Source organism: Callospermophilus lateralis, chromosome 3 (genome assembly GCF_048772815.1).
Source record: "Callospermophilus lateralis isolate mCalLat2 chromosome 3, mCalLat2.hap1, whole genome shotgun sequence".
In the NCBI taxonomy this organism is placed as follows: Eukaryota; Metazoa; Chordata; class Mammalia; order Rodentia; family Sciuridae; genus Callospermophilus; species Callospermophilus lateralis.
This window is the reverse complement of record NC_135307.1, coordinates 174,273,660-174,292,511: the sequence shown is the minus strand read 5'-3', so window position 1 is coordinate 174,292,511 and position 18,852 is coordinate 174,273,660. Positions and strand designations below refer to the sequence as shown.

Here is an 18,852-nt window from a genome sequence, read left to right as displayed (position 1 = left end):
TCATTACATGGAGCTGCAATGGGAAGTGTCCCCTTCTTGAGAGCAGTGAACTACCAGTCACCCACCAAAACAGGTACCTCCCTGTACTCCATGAGGGGAAGGGGAGAATATATATATGCTTTTTCTTTTCTATTTCACGGTGCTGGGGATGGAACCCAGGGCCTGGTGCATGCTAGGCAAGCACTCTACCCCTTAGTCATATCCAGAGACATTTAAAATGCTGTAAGGAACATTTAAAATGGAACAAGAGCCCAGTATGGTAGCATATGCTTATAATCCCAACGACTCATGAGGCTGAGGCAGGAGGATCACCCAGTTCTAACTTGCAACAACTTAGCAAGATCTTGTCCCAAAACAAAAAAATAAAATTAAAATATTAAAAAAATTTTTAAAGGGGGGGACTGGGATTGGGGAGGTAACTCAGTGGTGAAGTGTCCCTGGGTTGAATCCCCAGTACCAAAAGTAAATGGGCTGTTACATAAGGAGGCCCCTCGGCCTGAGACCATGCACCATCTCCACTGAGAGCCCATGCAAGGAAGGCTCACCAATCAGACGAAGCAACATGCACAGCAAGGGCACTGATCTCAGTCAGATGTGGTCATCTGTCTCAGGTAGAGATGCACATTCCAGGCTTTCGAAATGAATGATACACAGAAGCAAGAGGAAGCAGAGGCTACTGTCCAATTTGAGTTTCAAGTAGTAATCTTCAAGGTCACAAACCCTTCCCTCTTCATGGCTTCAAAAAGCATGTGGTCTTGAGGTTCTACTCCTCCTCCGGCAGGCCAATGGTTTGGTCCAGTGAGGCCCCACCAGACAAGCAGCTGTTCAGTACATGCCCCTCTACAAAAAGCCGGCTTTTACTTTCTCAAGGGCAAATGGGATATCAAATTGATGGTATCGTGCCAGGCCAGAAAGACATTCCAAATCATATGGTTTCCTTGTCCTTTCTACCTTTAAATAATACTCAGTCTTTAATCTCAGCACATTCAACTTACTGTAGCCAGGTATCAACTTCACAGCCCACATTCTCTCCCCTACATCCCAACAGCTCCTCTGGGGCAAAGATGAAACAGGTGGCAGCAGCCATTCCGACTTCCCAGTGTTATGAACACCTTGGCTTGGCATGTGAACAGTCACTGAGTATTACTAGGTGACAAGCACCAACAACCTGATTAAGGATGAAGTTAGTCTCCCTGTTCAGACAGCATGACTGCAGAAGTACTGTGCCCAAGCCCACAGAGCCAACACATAGCACAGCCTGTTAACAACCCACCACACCATTTTGCTTCCCAGACAAGACGGGATTTGGCAATGTGCCAACCCCACCTGGACTTATAATGCATTCTAAGCTCCTGCACACAAATAGGCACTGGGCAGTCACTGGTCACTAGAGTAATTTACCAGCACTGCAAAACAACTAGAACTAACCTTGGAGGTGTTCCACTTCGTGTAAAATTTATTTTCTCCAATTCACAGGGGGAAAAAAAAAAAAAAGTAACCGGAGCTATCCTTAAGCTTTACTTCCACGTTTTTTTTTTTTCTTCACTTTTGCTTATTTACAGGGCAAGCCTGTTTCTGATAAGCTCAAAATAGGCACTTTGGAGTCCTCTGGAGAAGTCTGGGGACCTTAACTGAGAGGCCAACCCTGACCCACATCCACTCAGGCTCACTCAGCTGCAGCCCACCTGGCACCTACCTCATGTCACAGCAAGGTCAGAACTGGTCACCTGCCTGCAGACCACCAACCACTCAGATTAACTTGGCAACCTCCATTGAGGAGGCAGTCAGGATGAGCAACTGCAGAGGTCAGTCACCATTTATGGCTTTCGCTCACAGGAGAAAGCACTCTTCACTCTCACAAGGTTTCTGACTTGAGTCCATGGGTTTGGAAAAATTCATCTGGTCACAGAGTCCAAAGACCAGTGAAGCAGGCAAGTCAGACTAACCTCACCAAGGAGCGGCACATGAGCCTGACCTTCCGGCACCAGCAGGCAGAGCAGAAGATGACTGAGACCACAAATGCAGGTTGTATAGGTTTATTTTTCCAATACCACAAGAGACATACAAGAGCAGTGCTTTTCTCTGGGCAGCCCCATGGACCAGATCAGTATTAAACTGTACCCTTGAGTGGCCCCAAAGGTCCAAGAAGGAAAAAGACAGCTAGACACACTTGGGCCCCTGCTCCCAGTCTTTGGTAAACAATTTCTTGAGATGACAACTTGGACTTGACCAATACTGTATTTAAATCACATCATTGCCAACTTCTCTCTCATGCTTCAGATGACAAAAATGCCACCTCAGATTAAATGGGGAGGAGGGGAGGATAAAACCTTTTCAGGTGAGATGAGCCTCACCCAAGACACACAAATTTTATATTTCACACAGAAGCACTCGCACAGGGAGACACACCCACTAGAGAGGCAGACTCTGAACTCTGCAGCAAGTCAAGATACAAGAAAAAGGTGGAACAGGATGAGGGAAGACTAACGCAGTAGCATCTCCTCGCTGGAGATGTGTCGGGAGAGGCCGGGAGTAGGCATGGCTTTGTTTCTTCCCAAACCTGCTGTCAAAAAGTTAAGTCAAAAGGAGCCCGGTGGTCCCAGGTATTGCTGTGACAGGTGGTGACCCTGGAGCCAGATCCACAAGGCCTCCTGGGGGCTGCCCAGGGAACTCACCCATGAATCCAGAAGCACTTAACACTGGTGATAGTGATTTGTCACTTATGGCAGCGGATAGCCATCAAGGGCCAAGGAGAAGAGATGTGGGGAGCTGATGCATCTGCTCAGTGGTGTGCAAGCAGGCTGGCCCTGGCTCTGCAGGCTGTGGAGAACCCCAGTGACAAATAACAAGTCACCGGGCCAACCCGACAAATCACAAGTCAGTCACTTCCCCCTCATGCCAGGTAGTACAGCCTTCAGTGGCTTTAACAATCGAGGTGGAGAAGCAAATGACACTGCTTTAATGCAATGATGCTGAAGATGTAAAATAGGAAAGAGACGTCGTGTTCTCTGTACAATACATCCATTTACAGAGTTGGCCAGTACTGTGTATAACATATAAATACAGGGTAAAACATCAGGTGCATAGAGCATACTTACAGAAGCCAAAGGTTCACTTTATACATCCAAGAATAAAGAGTTAAAAATATAAAAATAAGAAACACACACTGCTTAGAAATGTAAAATGACTTTCACATACACAGGTGTGTGGAAATGCCCACTCCCAGAGTCCAAGGTGACAGGGCAGGTGGCAAGCAGAGCAGCCACTTGTAGTCATCCTCAGAGCTGACTCACAGGGTCGACAGATGGCATTTTTCATAGGAGTCACCCTACCCCCCAATCCCACTGTCTAAGCAGGGCTGTGCAAGCTTTCAAAAAATCCGGTGGGCTTGTGGATCATACAGAGACAGGGAAGTTCTGAACTGGCTGCAGCAACAGAACCAAGGGTCAGCTGGCTCCGTCAACTGGCATCTATGATCGAACTGTAACCTGAGGTCAGCAGGTGCTTGATCGCCCTGGGGAGCAATGGGAGATACTTCAACCCTATGAGGCTTCTTCCCAGACCATCAACTCCCCAAAGTAGCAGAAGGAAAGATGGCAGGGAGGGGGCAGTGGGAGACTTAGCATTCCTGCTCAGTTCTGATGGCGCATTCCCTTGGTAGAGAACACAATCTTCTTATTTCAAGTCCCTCTGGGCATCGGGCAGGGTCCCCTGCCACACCAAGCTCTGTCTGTGAGGGCTCAGGCTTGCCAGCCTTAGGCAGCCCCACAGGTTGCCCCCCAAGAAAGCCCCCTCTAGTAAGACCAGAGGGTTGACAAGTGACAAAGGGTTTTAGCACTATAAATCTTAAGGGGAGGCAAGAGTGCTCTTGCCTAAACAGAGTCTATTATATCAATGATATTCTGTATACAGATTTAAGATCAATTATTATCAAAATACACACACTAAATATACAATTTTTCCAATGGCCATAATTTATTATCTCACCACAAGGCACAATACACAGAGCTTCGAGGGTCCAATACAGTCGTCGTGACAGAATGCACCACAGCCTTGGCACATGATCATGGCTTTCAGGCTGCAGGCACACTGGAGCGAGATGCTTTCCACCGTGCTGCTGTCGGTGAACATCTGCAGGGAAAGTGACGCACTGTGGCTTGCACCAAAGTTTGCTTTGTGGCTCAGCTGCACCACGCTTCCAGCCAGGCCCCTGGGAAAGGCCGGGGAGCTGGAGGAGTAATTAAAGCTGGTGGAACTCAGCTGGAATTTAGAAAGCTTCCCGTAAAAAGCCTGCTTGATGTTGAGTTGGGAGGGGATGGAAGAAGGCTCCAGGGGCTGAGCCAGCCCTTTCCCTGGCTCTTGGGGGAGTTTCCAGAAGGGTAGGTCCATGACAAAGGGCATCCCTTGCAAGTGACCCACCAATTCCAGAGGACTATGCCCAGCAGCTTTTCTGTTCTCTGAATTTGCACTGAGAGAACCCCCCAATAAAGTCTTTTCATTCTTGCTGCTGCCAACAGAGGCAAGGGGTGGCTTTGAACCCCAGTCTTCCCTTGCAGTTTGCACCCCATCAGACACACAGTTTTTGCTTGGCCCCAATTTCCTACTGGGAAAAACTGGAGGGATCTCAGCAGGTAATGGCGTGGGGTCCACAGGCTTGGGGCACTGAAGGGTTGCAGCCACATTTCTAGGGCCAAAGAGCTTCTTCCCTTGGCCTCCAGCATTGTTCTGACCACCCGGGGCCCTACCTGTCTGCTCTGGCCCGCAGGAGATCACGTTTGGAGATGAGAAGCAAGGCGCTCTCGAGGTAGGGAGCTCTCCTGGACTCTTGCCGGGAGCAGCATGTGAATCACTACACTCCCGGACTGCCTTCTGATCTTCAAAACTAGAGGAAGAAAACTGCTCTTTGGAATCCATTTCTTCCAGTTTCCCAGAGGAGATCATCAGCTTTGTCCCTGGACTTAGGTAGTCTAAACTTGGGACCATCTTGGAAATCTGAGGTGCTCCGGAAGCCTGAGCAACCTCTGCCTTCCCAAGACCAGTGCTTGCTTCATGGCTCTCAGACAGGGGCAGCTCCTTCAGCCCTTTTAAAGCAGGGCTGCTTCTGTCAACCACACAAGTGTTTTCTCCAGGACCATGCAAAGGTCCTGTGCCCAGGGGGCCACCATGGCTCTGCTCTTTTAGCAGTGGTAGTTGTGAGGATTCTGGCTTGCTGTTACTGTGGGATGGAGGAAGAACCTTCTCTAGGGACAAGTTACCCTGCAGCAACTGCAACACAAGTGGGTTGGTGGCCTCCACTGAGGACCCAGGTCTGGCCAGGCACAGGGGTCTTGGCTGGTATTCAGTACTGGACAGCAGCAAGGAGTCTGGGATCTTCTGGGGAACCGCACACACTCGAGACACCCAGCTCTGAGGAGAAACCATCCCCTCTGTCCTTGTAACCAGAGTCAGGTCACTGTTCACCTTGGATAGGAAAGTGGATTGCTTCCAATCATGTTTCTCATCCTTGTCCACCGAGGACCCCTTTGTCACTGTGGCTTCACTAATGTCAGCCTCACTGCTATCCTCAGTGAGGTGGCCTTCAAAGTCAGAGGCTGTATCTGTGGATTCACTGTGAGGACTCAGTGCTTCAGAGTCTCCATTGACTTGCAGCTTCTCAATGTCCACATGTTTGCCATCGCTGCCAGAGCCACCCATGCCGTGAGGGAGCACTGTGCAGAGTGAAGCAAGGCTGTCAGGGGGTGCCACATCCTTTTCGGCTGCCAATCCCCCAGGAGATGTGGCAACAAGGGTAGCAGCGCTCTCCCAGTCTTCTCTGACCTGAGGCTCCACAGGTGGAACACTTTCTCTGGATCCTGGCTCAGAATGTTTCACCACCTCATTGTTTAACAGGATGGATGTCCAAGCAGCAGCACTGTCAGACATGAGAGCCTCAGTTTTCAGGGCTTTCTGTCTACCATCACTTTCCCTCACAGGTGGGCCTGAGTCACCAAGTCTTAATTCATCATCAAATGGTCTGTCCTGCAGGTGGCCAGCCAGTGACGATTCAGGTGTGGAACTGGGGGTCACATTTTCCGGATCCTTCAGAGTAGGATTACTGTCAAGAGCCGGGCCAGCTCCTTCTTCCAATACAACAGCTCCTAATGGAGACTGTACAGGACTGTTCACTGGAGGAACACTGGATCCTTGCTCCTCACTCCCCCTTCCCCTGGAAGTAGTGCCAGATTCATACTCAGTTCTACCATCTAGCTGCAAGGTAGGCTGCTCTGCCAACTTCCCAGCCACTGGGGTTTGGGAGGACAGTGGGGGCAAAGCCTGGCATGGCTGATCCCCAGTGGGAGCAACTGAGGGCTGAGAAGCATCTTCTAGCCCCCGTGTGAGTACACCTGGCACCCTCTGCAGTGGGTAGCTTTCTTCCTTTCTGAGAGAAGTCAGGTCTTCTCTCCTGGCTCTGGACATGACAGCTCCTGCCTGGGTATGCTCCCCATTCAGAGGACAAGGCGGCAATAGTTGTGTTCGCTGTAGATCTGACGTACACTCTCCAAGGGTGCCCGGGGCTCCCCTGGGCTCAAGGTGGCCACAGGCCTCACTACCATCACCACTGCTGCTGCTTCTGCCACCTCCCTCATCGGTGGCCCCGCCGCCACCTCCACCCGGGCCACCCCCACCTCCGATGGCAGTGGTGGCCGCCTCTCGATGGCAGTGGTGGCCTCTCGCCCCTCGGGCCTGCAGAGCACGGGCTTTAATGTCTGCGAGGGTCCTGGCACCAGTCCAGCCCCGGTAGGAAGACTCTGTGATGGGGACGATCCGGGGACATATCTGGTAAGTGGGCTGACCTTTAACCACCCAGGGTGGTTTGATACGTGAAAGTTGAATCTGAAAGAAAAGCAAAGGGAAAGAGTTTTAACTGGCTGATCTAATCTAGAACTACCAGTCTTCTCTGTCCTGGGGTTCCAATACTAGGAGCAATACTGGGAGACTAGTAGCTCAGAGGTCCTGATCTAGAGAACTAAATCACTGTCCTAAGAAAGAAAATGATTATTGTAAACTGCCTGCCCATGGCACCCCTTCATTCCAAGATTCTGTTGAAAGGCTATGCCACACCTCCAAATTGAATTTCTGGTGAGACTTTATGAGCCGCTGCAGCAAAGAGCCTAATGCTACCTTATACAAGATGAAAAACCCCAAAGGATTTGGATTCTTCAACAGGGTAAATAGAAAAGTGAGGAAGGAAAGAACTGCCTCCCCCCATCCCACCCCCACCCTCACGTCAGTCTCAAGAAAAGCTCTCCTGTAGAAGGCTCTGAGTTCCCACATAATTCAGGCCAGGGCCCAGGGCCTCTGTCCCTTCAAAGGGGGCTCCACAACCTCATGACCCTCCAAGGAAACCAGGCACTAGGGCCACCAGGAATCAAACAGTCTCCTACCCGGATGGGCGGGACTTTGGGCTCCTCTTTAGTGGGCTGTGGCTTTTCGGTGTGAACACTTTCAATTGTGTTACGAAAGGACTGACGATCTTCAAGCCGGGGCTTCTTTTCGGGAAAGGACGCAGAGGCTGCCTGCTCAAAGGACTTCCTCTTCTGATCCTTGGGCTCCTGATCCGCAGTGTCCTGAGACAAGCTGGGAATTCTATCTGGAGATGCAGAGGCACGTACCAAGTTGTCTGGCTCGGTCTGGATTCGGGAAGCCACAGGTTCGCCTGGACACTCAGGACCCTCTGGGCCAGGTGCTGCAGAGGACATGCCCGGCAGCAGGGGACTGCTCACCCCTGCTGAGTCGGTCTTAGCCTCCCTGTCCTTGGAGAGGGGGACGTCAGGTACCACAGAGTTTGCATCCTTAGCAACATCTGCTTGTTCCTGCTCCTGTTTTTTGTACAGATTCCTTCTGGCTCGGGTTCGGAGATCTGGTCGAGAGCGTTTCTTAAAATGCCCATCCCGCTGTCGGGTGGCTGGACCACGCTGTGGCCGCACTGATTCTCTTGGGACACGCAAACCACTCTTGATATTGGCCTCCTCCTGGTCCACATTCTGCTGTAATGACTCTTCTTTGGTTAAACCCAATCTGCAAAACAAATTCACACCATCAGTTATAGGCCAGAGAGGACACATGTCTTTTCTCTGCACAACAGGCACTTAGATACGTAAACTAACTAAATCTACATGGTACATAACACTAACCACAGAAAAAACACACATTCTGCTTCACTGTGAATGGCATTAAGCTAAATGACTCGAGTCACTGCAATCTCCAAATTCTTGTCCAGGACAGATGTTATGTACTACAGCTATTCCTTAATATTCACGGTTTCAGGACCCCATGGACATCAAAGTCCTGTATATAGAACGGCATAGTATTTGCACAAAACCCACACACATCCCACATGCTTTATTGTGTGTGTGTGGGGGGGGGGGGGGTTGCTAGAAATCGAACCCAGAGCCCGTGTATGCTGGACATGTGCTAGATAGGTGCTCTACCACTGAGCTTCCCCTCACCCTCCTCCTATGCACTTTGAATCTTCTCCAGATCATTTACATCCCTACCTCGACAATAATGGCTGTGTAAATAATGTCTTGTTTAAGGAATAATGACAAGGAAAAATGTCTACACAGATGCAACTATTTTTCCCAGATATTTGAGCTATGGTTGGTTGAATGTGAAAGGAGAACCAATGGATTCAAAGGGCTGGCTGTACTTTGAGACCAAATGCCTCTACTCTCCCAAACACCCAGATTAGTCAGCAATCCTATCACCAAGGGCCTTACTTCTGTCCGTAATAGTCTTCAAAGAACTTTTCTTTCCATTGTTCCACCTTCTTTTCCTTCTCCATTTCCTGTCGTATTCTGACTTGCATCTCATGAGTAAATTCACCTAGAAAGAAAGATTTTTCTAATGAGTACATTCAGAATATTGATGTCTGGCTTACAGCTAAAACTTCTTTAAAATCAGGAGTTTTAAAAAGGACATGTAGCCAGGTGTGGTGGTGCACACCTGTAATCCCAGCAGGTTGGGAGGCTGAGGCACGAAGATCACAAGTTCAAGGCCAGCCTCAGCAACTTAGTGAGGTCCTGCCCATAAATAAATAAATATATACATAGGGCTGGGGATGTAGCTCAGGGTTGAACACCCCGAGATTCAATCCCCATTATCCTCTCTCCCCAAAAAGATACGCTCCTGTCTCCTCCAGTGGCTCTCTCATATTATGTTCTTATACAAAATTAATATAGCAGTCTGCCTGCTTATCCTTAGAAAGAGTTCCTGACAATGATGATCCTCCTCGGCTGGCAGGTGAGAGCTTGGGTTTCAAGAGTTCCCATCACCCAGTGAACCATTCACTGTGCCTAAACTGTTGATGCCAACAATATGGTTTATGCTGAACACCCCTCCTTCCTCTCAAGAATTTAGGTATGTGGCTAGCAGTGGCTTCCTTCACAATCAGCCCAAATAAAAATCCTGGACACCAAAGATTTAATGAGCTTCCCTGTAAATACTTCACAAGTGTTGGCACAACCTCTCATTGAATTCTGCCTAACTCCACAGAAAGGACCTCAGACCTTGCACCTCGTTTCCCCTGCACTTCACCCCATGTGCCTTCTTCTCTTTGCTAATTCTGCTTTGTACTCCCCTTTTGCGTAAATAAATCATAACCCTGAATATAACCCATATATACAGTCCTGCCAGCAGTCACTAAACCTAGGGGTGGCTTAGGGTCCCCAACACATTCCCCAGATAGCTTATCTCTAATTTTGTTACTCCAAGTAACTACTGTCCCTGAAAAAGGAGCATGGTGAGCCTCATCAGGGTGCACTTTATTCTATCCATCTAGATAATGCCATGATTACTGGAAGGAACAGGCATGCAGAACATTAAAATGATGAAAAGAAGATACAGATGGATATATATTCACAAGACAGTTGAGGCCAAATATCCTGTTGCTTTTTCAGAGCAGCGTGGCACATTAATATCCATCACACATATTAATACTAGAGAAAAGTCTGCCTTCAACTGAACATCTCGAGGAAAAAAAAAAGAGATTGGTAGAAATGAGTTCTGGGGCTTACATATCAGGAGACATGCACCACAGCACACGGCAGGCACACCTCCAACCCTGAGGCGAAGCCGACTGACTTACCATCAGCCAGGCGATCCCGCCAGCTCTGAGCCGCGTGAGTGAAAAACTCATTATTGAGAGCGCTGCTGCTGAGGCGCAACAGGCCATCTGTCCCCACCTAGGAGGAGAAAATAATAAATGAGGAAACTTGAAACAGAACAGGATCCCCAACCCCCTACACAGGTCAAGAGGAGGCTGCATATTTGCACCTGTCTGTCCACTTCGGGCAGGAGGAAGAGGAGCTGCTGCTGGAAGTGTGATGGCAGGGCGTGGAAGGTCCGAGAGTTTATCAGGGCACGGAGGTTGGTGTTGACAAGAATGGACCCAGGCGTCTCAAAATCTATCTCTTCCCCTCTATTGCGCTTCATTTGACCTGTGATTTTTGATGCAAGAAGAAGCAAGTACAGATTTTCAACTTCTGAAAACCAAAAAAGCAAATAAAGCAAACGGCAACTCATGAAAAAACTTTGGTGGCAGCACTCAAGCTACCCAGAACTTTGTTCTGTACACAGCCTGCTCAATCATCCAGTCCATCCTAACCTGTATGTTACAACTGCTCTTCCCAGGTTACTATCGTTGCCATCGACCCTAAGAGAACACTGGGGCTTGACTCCCCTCAGACAACACTCTGTACCATGCTGTATCACAGTCTGAAGAGGACACTCTTCCCATGGAAAACCAGGTGGGGGCAGGCTCTGAGCATCCCTCCGGGCTGCAGAACAGGCTCCACAGAGCCCAACTGGAGGAAGGATGGAAATTGTCTAAAAGCAAATCTAGTTAGTGTACTACAGAAAAACCTGCAGAAGCTTCCTGTGAATGAGGTATAATCTCCAGACAATTATGTACCAAGGGTTGGTTGTTCAATGCCAACTGAAATAAATGTCAGTTAACTCTCAAAGCCTAAGCAAATGCTACTTATATTGGGGGGGGGGGGTGGCACTGCAAATAGAGACCTGTGAGACCACAGATTGAGCATTGCTAAATGGCTGGAAAAGCAGTAAGACAACAAACAAACCTCGTTTCTATGTGGGCAATGGTTTATTCTAATTTTCCGAACCCAAGGTTAGTCTTCTTAATGATTTCATGTGGCCCATCTACAAAACCCCTAGCACGTGGGTCTTAATAAATAAATCCTGAGATAGCAAACAGTTTACTAGCACTGAGGACGGCCCGACTCAGGGTGAGAGGTGACAACACAGCACTGGAGAATTTGTGTGCATCCCCGAAATTCAACACATATCTTCTACTCGACACACTAACTGGGTTATTAGAAAGCAGAGTCTGATAGAAACTACAGATGATGAAATCAAGTGTGGCAGGATGCTACAGAGAAAAGAAAACAGGCATGGGAATCCTCCTCTGAGAAGCTCAAAAGCAATTTTCACTCACTCAAAACACTTATGAAGAAGTACCATGGCAGGCACAGGCCAGGCCCTACAGGGACAAACAAGGAGCAATGTGGCACCATCTATGCCCACAAGGAGTTCACTCAATCTAGCAGAGATCCATACGTGAAGTAACAAAATACAAGGTAAAAACAAACAAAATAGAGGGCCAACCAAGAAGTAAAAATAAACTGGAAAAGGAACTGGAGCAGAAGACACTGTCTTCTTACTAGGCCTGTAGGGCCCCTTTACAGGCAGAGAAATGAGTGCCAAGCCACTCACCTGTGGCTGGCTTCCGGAAGCCTCTCAGGAGCGGGGCAGGGTCCCGGGCGACCTCGGCCTGGCCACGAATAGCAGCGCTGCCCAGGGCCAGAGAGCCGCTGCTGCTGCTGGACGGGCTGCCACTCTCGCCATCGGCGTGGCGGCCCGAGAACCCTGAAGGCACAGCATTCCACTGGTCAAAAGTATCACACGCCGAGCCCGTGACTCTCAGACAAGCTTACTTCTCCCAGTTCTCCCTGACATGCTGCCAGAAATACTGGGGTGCTTCCATCTCCCAGCCCTGGGCAGACAATCACCACCTCATGGTCTGGCTTTAAAATATCACCTTAAAAATGCCAAACCACAAACTTCATTTGTACAGCACTACACCTTTTCAAAGCACTGGCACAATCCTTCACTGGATGCTCACGACTGCCCTGGGAGGCAAAGAAGAGGGTACACGGCAGAGCCTAGCACCAGGACCTGTGGCAGGCCGCACCACACAGCATGCTGCCTTCCAGAGAGAATGGGTCTCCCAGTTCTTGCTCAACAGCTCTACTGGTATCACAATGCTAGGTCAGAGACTGCTGACACAGGGAGGCCAGGTCCCCAGGACCTGAAGAAAAAGCACCACAGTCACAAGTCTACACATACCTGATGCAGATTCCACGTGGGCCCCGTTTACCTTCAGAGGAGTCAGCACAACTCGAGGGAGCATCACCCCAGTCTTTTTCTTTTGTTTGTTTGCCTGTGTTCCCAGGGGATAAAAACAGAGCCTGAGTCATCTGCAGCACCCCCCTTGACCCTATCCTACCCACTCTCTTGTAAATATGCAGCAAGATCTGCCAGGCAATGCCGACAACAGCACTGATGAACATTACTGAGCTGTGTGCGGGCCACTGTGTCAAGCACCACCCTAAACTGAAAAGAATGTATGGTTATCCCCATTTTACAGATAAGGAAACTGTCCACAGATGATAAGTGGCAAAGTTGTCATTCAAATACCCAAATCCCAAGCTCATGTTCTCAGTACTCAGCACTGTACTATACTCTGCCCTGGAAGTTCACATGTACATTACAAAAAGGAAAAGAATTACCCAGGTAGGTAAATAGAAAAGGGCAGGGGGAATCACTCTGCTCTCAGACCCCAAACCCCACTTCTGGCAAGCTTATGAGAAAATAATACAAATACTATTGGTGAAGATGAAAATAGTATCAAAATGTTCATAACACTGCCAGTGGAAGAATAAACCAGCAAATAATAATAATAATCTAAAGCTCAGTTTTCCTATGGCCCACTTTTAAATGATACTAAAAGGTGAAGACCGTATTTAATTTTTTTCACTCGTTAAACATGTTCACAGATAGCTACAGGAGGAATAAGAATGCCAAGTATGCCTGAATTCATTCATCCTCCTGGCCTGGTCACCAACTCTCCTCCCTACCTGTGAGGAAGCTCTGTAACTATCCCTGGGATTGGGAAGGGGCCGACTCTGAGATTCTGTAGAACAGGATGCATTTGAAGATGTTTCATCCAGAGATACTGGCAGAGTAGAAAATAAAGGTTAGTTCCTAGATGCTCCTTGGGGCTGTCCCCCCATCTCACTGGCACTTACCATCGTTTTCACCACTCACAGTGCTGGCTTCATTAGATCCACAGCTCTCCACATCGGCCGAGTCCTCTGGCTCCTCTCCTTCCACTGCAGCTGGATTTCGAGACCATTGCAGGGCATCCTTCTGTGATAGCAAGTTTCAACTCAGGTGAACAAAACTCTACAAATTCTACTACAAGTTCAGTAGTCATTCCTAAATTTGTATGCTTTTGGAGAAGAGGAATTTGATTGCTGCTTCTTTGAGTGTTTATCCAAAGGCTGATATATGTTAGTCCAAGTGCTCTGCCACTGAGCTATAACCACAGCCCAGGCAACTTAGAATATTGGTAAGTTCCTATTCCTTTCAAACTGAGCTTTTTCTCAGCAAAGTCGTTTTATTAAAAAAAATCATTAAAATTAGAGATACTGCTGGGCATGGTGGTGCACACCTGTGATCCTGTCAATTTGGGAGACTAAGGCAGGAGATCTCAAATACAAAGCAAGCCTCAGCAACTTTGCAAGACCCTGTCTCAAAATAAAAAAAATAAAAGGGGCTGAGGATGTGGTTCAGTGATTTAAAAAAGTCTCTGGGTTTAATCCCTGGGATCCTCTCCCCAAAAAGTTAGATATACTTTTGTATTCAATCATTCATTATACAGCATTACAAATCAACATTTATGGAGCGTCTCCTATAAGCTACACCATGCTAGTTCCTAGGGAGGGGTGGGAATCAGGCCCCCATCTTCAAGGAGTTCATGTGAGTAGAGAGAAAAGAATATGGATTATAATATAAAGGGCAACAACAGAGGTATATACATAAAGCTGAGGCATCCCAGAAGAGGGGGTGCCTAACTTAGTGAATTACAAGAAAGGGAACATGGGAGCACAGAGCATGAGAAAGGATCAGAGAGGCAAGGCTCCGAAGGGAATGTGATGCTTGAGCTAATTTTTTTTTTAATTGGTTGTAGATGGGACAGCATTTATTTATTTATTTATTTTTATGTTGCGCTGAGGAGCGAACCTCACATGTGCTACGCAAGCGCTCTATCATTAAGCTACAGCCCCAGCCAGTTGAGCTAAGTTTTAAAAGAAGTTTGCTATTAGGGAAATAGGTTGGCCATGGGTAAACCCAAATATTTTTTGAAAAAAAATTTGAACTCAGGAAACTAAATATAGGGGTATAGGGAAATGGATAGGCATACGGCTAGAAAAGACAGCAAGAGGGCAGATGATTAAACAATGTGTGAAGAGACTGAGACTTGGATTATTTTGGAGATTCCAAAGGATACTGACTTAGAGAATGATTGTTAGAAATTTTCATTTTAGAAGCCTGAAGGTAAGAAGAGAAGCTATTTTTCCTAGGAAAATCTTTTTCTGTTTTCATAGTGACAGTGAAGCTATTTTTGCTAAGACATGAAAACTGTCACCGTTCACTGTAACAGTGAAAACACAATGGAGTATAGAAAAGAGATCTACCCTATATTTCACCTTCTCCAAAGTTTCCTTGAATGGTCTCAGAAGTGAACTCCACCTAAGGACTTGCCTAAGGAAAACTCAGAAAGTGCATCACACCTCAAACCTAGGAAGAAGGCTGGGGACACAGCTTAGTGGCAGAGTGCTTGCCCAGCATATATGAGGCCTGGGTTTGATTCCAAGCATTGAAAAATCAATCCATCAATCCAGTAAGGAGTATGAACAAATACTAGGAGCTAGAGAGCAGAGATAAGGTGAAACAAGAGAAGAGTATGGTCACTAAATAAGAGTATGTATAGAAGAGTAGATAAAATCATGATTCTGTATCTTTAATACACCATAAATTTAAAAGGGGAACTCATAACAATCTAACATCAATTTCATGGGTCCCTTGAATCATTAAAGTTTCCATCAACCTAGTTTTGTTAATTATAAGCTAAAATCATGCTGTCTTAAGTTAATAAAAAGAAAGCAGCTTTTTTAGATTTTTATCTCTTTTCCCTACTGGCCATAAATGCTCCTCAGAATTAAAAGCTAAGAAAAATTTTTAGTATGAATCTTACAATTATGTTCTTGACTGGCATGTTCCTTGGAATGACAAAAAAAAAATTAATCTCTCAGGTAAATAAAGATAAAATACTCATCAATGAATAAAACAGATCTATTGCACTGGCAAACTTGACCCCCAAACTGGCAAACATATGAGAAAATCATACAAACACTATTGGTAAAGATGGAAATAGTAAATGTATCAAAATGTTCATAACACTGCCAATGTAAGAATAAACCAGCAAAAAAATCTCAAGAGCATAATGGTTGAACACCCTATCCAAAAAGCTTGGGACCATTAATGCTTTGGATTTAGCAATTTTTAAAAATTTGAAATATTTGCATACATAATGTTAATGGTTGGATCTGGTACCCAAGTCTAACCATGAAATTCATCTGTTTTAGGGGCTGGGGTTGTGGCTCAGCAGTAGAGTGCTCACCTAGCATGTGCGAAGCCCTGGGTTTGATCCTCAGCACCATATAAAAATAAATAAATAAAATAAAGGTATTGTGTCCAACTACAAGTAAAATAAAGAAATTCATCTGTTTTACATACAAGTTATACACATAGAGTGAAGTGATTCAAACAATACCTTTAGTGTTACTGCACTTTAACTACAACCCATCACTTAAGCTCAGGTATGGAATTTTCCAGTTTTGGATTAGGAATACTCAACCTATGTACTTTTTAACCCAATAACATAATTTTTAAGACATAAAAAAAAACACTATTAAAAAATTTACAATTTAACTATATTAAAATTAAGACCCTATACTCATCAAAATATAGTGTTAGTGTACAAAGGTCAAGTTACCTGCAGAGATGGAGCATATACTTCTAACTCACATAACCAATAAGAACTTATATCTAGACAACTTAAATCAGAAGAAGGCAACCCAGAAGAAAAACAAAAGATGTGAATTAGGCACTACATAAAAGAGTATGTCTAAATAGCCAAAAGACACATACACAGAAAGATATTTAACCCCACTAACAATAAGGAAAACATGAAATCATGCAAATTGAAACCACAATGAGGGCTGGAGATGTAGCCAAGTAGCAAGTGCTAATAAGGATATGGAACTTGTCACTTAAAACTGAGCCAATCACTTGAGAATATATTGTGACAACTCAAAGATAAAAACCTCCTGTAACTCAGCAATGTCACTCCTAGGTATGGATTCCCTAGAAAAATCTATGCGTATGCACAACCAGGATATTCACAGTAGCATCATTTTTAACTTGGACAGTAGCCATCGATAGTAGAATCAGTAAATAATAGTGCATTCATTAAATGATGATTCAGTAATTTTTTAAAAAATGAATGAACTGCAGCTACCCACAACAACATGGATGGGTCTTAATAGAATACTGAAAGAAGCCAGCAGAAAAGAATGCATACTACAATGAGCCCATTTGTTTAAAAAAAAAAAAAAAAAAAAAGAATCCCCCCGCTCAAACAGGCAAAACTACTAGTGTTAGTAATATAGACACAGGTAGTAAACAAAAAAGAAAGACCTTCCATAAAGTCAGGACAGTAATTACCTGTGTATGTGTTGGTGGGAGCGGGGGTGCACAAAAGAGGGCTCCTAGCTGTTTCCATGTTTTTTATCTTGACCCAAGTGGCAGTTAGTTGCAAGGGTGTTCATTTTACTATAATTCATTAAGTTTACTCGTGTCCTATATGTTTTATCATATTATATTTATAAAATAAAAAAGTCTGAAATCGGGCTGGGGATGTGGCTCAAGCGGTAGCGCGCTCGCCTGGCATGCGTGCGGCCCGGGTTCGATCCTCAGCACCACATACAAACAAAGATGTTGTGTCCGCCGAGAACTAAAAAATAAATATTAAAAAAAATTCTCTCTCTCTCTCTCTCAAAAAAAAAAATTACATCAATTGTATAAATTATATATATCTATATATGTGTATGCACACATATATTTAAAATTAAAAAAAAAAGTCTGAAATCAAAAGATAAAGTATTTCCATTTAAAATAAGCTGTAGAGGGCTGGGGATGTGGCTCAAGCGGTGGCGCGCTCGCCTGGCATGCGTGCGGCCCGGGTTCGATCCTCAGCACCACATACAAAGATGTTGTGTCCGCCGAGAACTAAGAAATAAATATTAAAAAATTTTCTCTCTCTTTCTCCCTCCCCCACTCTCTCTTTAAAAAAAAATAAAATAAAATAAGCTGTAGAATATTTAATGACAGGAGAAATGTTCATAATATAACAAGTGAATCAAGCAGTTAAATTCCTATAGTATGAATCCATCATTTTTTTTTTAAACGACATTTGAATGAATGTGTTGGTTTAGAGAAAAGACCAGAGAAATAGTGGAAGAGTTGATCAGCATGATCTTTAGGTGATGGAGTTGTAAGTGGCTTAGTTCCTTTTTAATTTGGGATATATTCTATAATTGACAAGTATAATCAAGAAAATAACATTTTGCTGGGCATAGTGGTGTGCCTACAATCCCACCAGTCCAGGAGATGGAAAAGATGCAAGAGCAAAACAGTACAAAGAACATTCACCTTTAATGTTTTTACCCATATTCACCTATTATTAACTAATAATAGTAAATACATTAGTAAAGGCAATTGGAAAGAGGTTAATGATGAAAAAAAGAAAACTATAATAATAAATAAACCTAAAAAAATTCATAACTTGAACATTTTAAAACAAAAGGCACTTTGAACAAAAAGTGATAAAGTTTAAACTGCCCAAGATTTGATTCTCATCTAAAAATATAAAGAAAATCTTGGGTATGCTTGTCCTTTCTTCATGGGTCTGAGCAAAAAAACAGGGACTGTCTCTAAGAAGACTGATCAATGCAAATTATTAAAAATTGAGAACATATCAATCGTTCCTAGCCAGCTAGAGTTTCTAACCAAAGCATAAAAAAAGAAGAAAAATTTATAAAGTCAAGAGTGTCTTAATTTCCAATAGCATAATTTATCTAGACTGAATACTCAAGAAATTCAGATCTACTAAGAGAATTCAATCAGGTTGTTAGATTCAAGACCACAGTTAAAAACTGAGTGATCCTAACATTAACAATAATATCACCAACAAGAAAATTTAACATCAAAGAATATAAATTATCAGAAATAAATTCCACAAAAGAAATAACAATCATTTAATGAAGAAAAATTTAAAAGCTTTGCGAAAGCTTTAAAACCTAAATACATGAAGAGCTACACCATTTTTTTGTGTGTTGAATCAAACTCTTAATATGATTCAACACTGTAAAGATATTAACTTTCTCCCCAAAGTTGTTTACTGACTGAATGCAATTCCAATAAAAGTCTATTTTTTGTAGAACTTGAGTTTACATGGAAAAGCAAAAGGACCCCAGCAGTCAAGATATTCTTGAAGAACAAGATGAGAAGATATGCTTTTTAAAAGCTCTTGTAATTAGACGAGTAGACTGGTGGTTGCTAGGGACGATTCTGCTTAAGGGTATGGGGTTTCTTTTTGGGTGATGC

General features: G+C 44.9%; 1 protein-coding gene across 3 annotated transcripts in view; it reads right to left on the bottom strand.

Moving 5' to 3' along the window:
- Nucleotides 1–2,033: 2,033 nt before the first annotated feature.
- Nucleotides 2,034–18,852, bottom strand: part of Asxl1 (ASXL transcriptional regulator 1) — a 68,923-nt gene continuing 52,104 nt past the window's right edge. Inside the window, exons 4-12 of one of the 3 annotated variants that reach the window (XM_076851685.1) lie at nucleotides 13,368–13,488; nucleotides 13,197–13,294; nucleotides 12,406–12,499; nucleotides 11,773–11,925; nucleotides 10,315–10,478; nucleotides 10,127–10,223; nucleotides 8,760–8,865; nucleotides 7,425–8,058; nucleotides 2,034–6,873 (exon numbers count right to left, since the gene is read on the bottom strand). In XM_076851685.1, coding sequence (XP_076707800.1) covers nucleotides 3,979–6,873; nucleotides 7,425–8,058; nucleotides 8,760–8,865; nucleotides 10,127–10,223; nucleotides 10,315–10,478; nucleotides 11,773–11,925; nucleotides 12,406–12,499; nucleotides 13,197–13,294; nucleotides 13,368–13,488 — 4,362 coding nt within the window. In that variant the 3' untranslated portion in view covers nucleotides 2,034–3,978. Of the gene's footprint in view, nucleotides 6,874–7,424; nucleotides 8,059–8,759; nucleotides 8,866–10,126; nucleotides 10,224–10,314; nucleotides 10,479–11,772; nucleotides 11,926–12,405; nucleotides 12,500–13,196; nucleotides 13,295–13,367; nucleotides 13,489–18,852 lie in introns of those variants that run through there. The other 2 variants (XM_076851686.1, XR_013090808.1) reach the window with 2 other exon arrangements.